Consider the following 3520-nt stretch of genomic DNA (forward strand, 5'->3'; position numbering starts at 1 on the left):
AAAAAAAAAAAAAAAAAAAAGGACAATAAAGTGAAGTGGTGGTGGGTGGGGATTCACTTCGCATAAATTCAAATACCATCTAAGAAGTTATTCTGAGATGCTCCTGTCCAGAACCCATCCCTGGTTTCTGCTGAGAGCTTGAAGAGCAGGCCTGCTGACCCGGATGGTGCCCTGGGGCTGCTCCTAAGGACATCAGCCTTTAGGTTAAGCTGTCACAGGACAGAGGCTGTGGCTTTAGACAGAAAACAAGAACACTGCTTGGGCATTACACATTCCTTGTCTTCTCCTGGGTCTTACGGGATATTTGTGTTTTGTTTTTTATAAGGGAACAGATCCAGAGGGCTGACACCTTTGATTTTGGATCTAGGTGTGCTTCACGACTCCCTGGGGCAGGATCATAAGAAGCGTGGGGCATATTTTCCAATGGAAAAAGGACTAAACTCCATTCAAAAACCTCAGATAAGGCCGGGCGCAGTGGCTCACGCCTGCACTCCCAGCACTTTGGGAGGCTGAGGCGGGTAGATCAACTGAGGTCATGAGTTTGAGACCAGCCTGGCCAACGTGGTGAAACTTCGTCTCTACTAAAAATACAATAATTAGCCGGGCATGGTGGTGTGAGCCTGTAATCCCAGCTGCTGAGGAGGCTGAAACAGGAGAATCACTTGAACCCGAGAGGCAGAGGTTGCAGTGAGCCGAGATCGTGCCACTGCACTCCAGCCTGGGCGACAGAGTGAGGCTTCGTCTCAAAAAAACAACAAAAAATACCCAACCCCCCCCAAAAAAAACAACAAAAATTACCCAACCCCAAAACCTGACAACATCCAGGGCACTGTTTGGAACTGTGTGGACAGAGTCGCTGACTAACGGACACCAGCGGCCCACATGGAGGCTCTGGAAGGCTGTCACTGCCTGAATGGCAGGCGGCCGCAGAACCCACCGTGTGCCGCCCAGGCCTCTGCGTCTGTGGAAACCGTGCCCCCTGAATCTTAGCACAAGAACACATTAAAAACGAACTGGGCTGGGATTTTTGCCTGCTTCCTAGCTGAAGGCGTTGAGAGGGTGACAGCATCTTGAGACCCTCCTTTTGTCATTATTTAAAAAATGCCATTGCTACCTCACCAAGGTCACAGCTTCTCTAATAACTAAGAACACTTGTGCAAAACAGCAAAACTTGTCAGGACAACTAAGGATTGCTCAGGGACCAGGGCTAAAGGAGTGGATCCAAAAAAATGTTTTAATTAAATTTTTAAGAATTTAAACATTAAAGTTCTTTAATGTTTGAGTGTGAAAACTACCAAGGGCAGCTCCAGGGCCGGGCGGACAGCAGCACAGAGCTATTACCGCCTTTCAGGGGAAGGTATGCTCTGGGATCACTTTTGCTAAACAAATGTCAGAGAAAAAATACTTTGCCTCAGAGTAACCCTGACCGTCCGCAGCCTGGGGCCGGGAGGGGCTGTTTATGGGGGTGCGCACACAGCACGCCGGGCCGCAGGGCCAGACCCTGCCAGAGCCACTTCTGGGCTGGAATCTCACCTTACCTTGGGGTAAGTGGGAACATCACGTCGAGGAGTCAACTTCTTGTTGTTATCCAAAAAACTGTACTTACAGAGGCAGCTGGTCCTAGAGAGAGGAGCAGAGATGAGCTGGGGTCCTGCTGTCTCAGTCCGGTGGAGCCCTCGGCAGGGCAGCAGCAAGCGACAAACCCAAACCCCCAAGCTCCGAGTGGTCTTATTTGCTGTGGGAGAGGAAGTCAGGGTGGCAGCGACCCCTCAAGTGAAATCCCCGAGGCCCTGCCTGGACCTCTGACCTCACAGTGGGCTCTTGGAAAACACACAGAAAGTCAGATGTTGAGGGTTATCTTCTCTTTTAGACAAGTTTCTAAAAAACCTTTTCCGCATGTTTTCAAAATGAAAACACTCTTATTCTAAAGAATCTAAACAACACGGTAATAAAGTAAAAAAGCAGCAAAGTAAGAAAACTGAAGTCCTCACTTTACCCATTTGTCTCCTGAAATCCCATACTCCGGAAATCACTTCTAATCGTTTGGTTTATCTTTCCAGGATGTTCTGAAGTGTGGACACACATGGGTGGCCACTTATACCTTTTAAAAGTATTTTAATTTTTTGTAGAGATGGGGTCTTGCTATGTTACCCAGACTGGTCTTGAACTCCTAGGTTCAAATGATCCTTCTGCCTCAGGCTCCCAAAGTGCTGGGATTACAGGGTGAGCCATTGCACCCCAATCCTTTGTACCATCCCTCCTACCCCCATGCCAGCAGCATCTCGCTCTGTTGCCCAGGCTGGAGTGCAATCATGCAATCTCAGCTTACTAAAACCTCTGCCTCCTGGGTTCAAGTGCTTTTCCTGCGTCAGCCTCCTGAGGAGCTGGGATTACAGGCGCCCACCACCACACATGACTAATTTTTGTATTTTTAGTAGAGACGGGGTTTCACCATGTTGGCCAGGCTGGTCTCAAACTCCTGACTTCAAGTGATCTGCCCACTCCGGCCTCCCACAGTGTTGGGATTACAGGCGTGAACCACCCCACCCAGCCCCTTTGTACTTTTAAACAAAGATGGAATTGCACCAAATTCACTCTGCTGCAACTTGCTTTGTCACCTAACACATCATGAACTCATCCCAAGCTGCTGCACAGAGCTCAGCTCCATTTTCAAAGCTCCTCCAGGGTGTGGCTGAAGCACACGTTAGTATCCAGTCCCCAGTGACACACTTTTAAAATGTTTCCAACTTGCCCTGTTACATGCAACGTTAACAGATGAATTTTCTGCCTGACTCCATTTTTGTTTAGCACTTGGTGTCGAGGTATCCCACACAGGAGCAGGGCAAAGTGAGCCAGGTGTGTTTCAGAGGGAAAGTTGCCTTCTGCCTGGGCAGTGTGCTGGCTGCAGGGTAGTCCCTGGAAGCTGAAAGAGGAGTGGTTGCCCCAGGAGGCCTAGCTGCCCTTGTGCCCCTGCAGCAGAGTGCCTGGGGGAAGGGGGTGGGCTGGGCGGATTTGGGGACCCTCTGCGGCTGTGCACTTGCTTGGAAGTGACCAGGCTCCCTGTGTACTTGGACAACAGTAGGTGGGGGTCACGCCTGGCCTGTGTGACATTCACCAGGCTGGGGGGGCACTCAGGGAGCTGAATGCAGCTGAAGCTCCTGCAATTTGTAAATAAAGCCCCATCTTCGGGGAGAGCAATTTAATACAGCACTGTAAGAGCCACATAGAAATTCACATCCTTGGCTGGGCGCAGTGGCTTACACCTGTAATCCCAGCACTTTGGAAGGCCGAGACAGGTGGATCATGAGGTCAGGAGATCAAGACCATCTTGGCTAATACGGTGAAACCCCATCTGTACTAAAAATACAAAAATTAGCTGAGCGTGGTGTCATGTGCCTGTAGTCCTAGCTACTCGGGAGGCTGAGGCAGGAGGATCGCTTGAACCTGGGAGGCAGAGGTTGCAGTGAGCTGAGATCATGCCACTGCACTCCAGCCTGGGCGACAGAGTGAGACCACATCT

At 50.2% G+C, this 3520-nt stretch overlaps 1 protein-coding gene across 4 annotated transcripts in view; it reads right to left on the reverse strand.

The window, feature by feature from the left end:
• The window catches only part of PDE9A (phosphodiesterase 9A), a 108905-nt gene that overhangs the window by 20868 nt on the left and 84517 nt on the right, over positions 1–3520 (reverse strand). For all 4 annotated transcript variants that reach the window (XM_017538579.2, XM_037742048.1, XM_037742047.1 and 1 more), the window contains one exon: positions 1539–1620. In XM_017538579.2, coding sequence (XP_017394068.1) covers positions 1539–1620 — 82 coding nt within the window. The remainder of the gene's footprint in view (positions 1–1538; positions 1621–3520) is intronic.

This window comes from Cebus imitator, unplaced genomic scaffold (genome assembly GCF_001604975.1).
Source record: "Cebus imitator isolate Cc_AM_T3 unplaced genomic scaffold, Cebus_imitator-1.0 Scaffold112, whole genome shotgun sequence".
NCBI lineage: Eukaryota > Metazoa > Chordata > Mammalia > Primates > Cebidae > Cebus > Cebus imitator.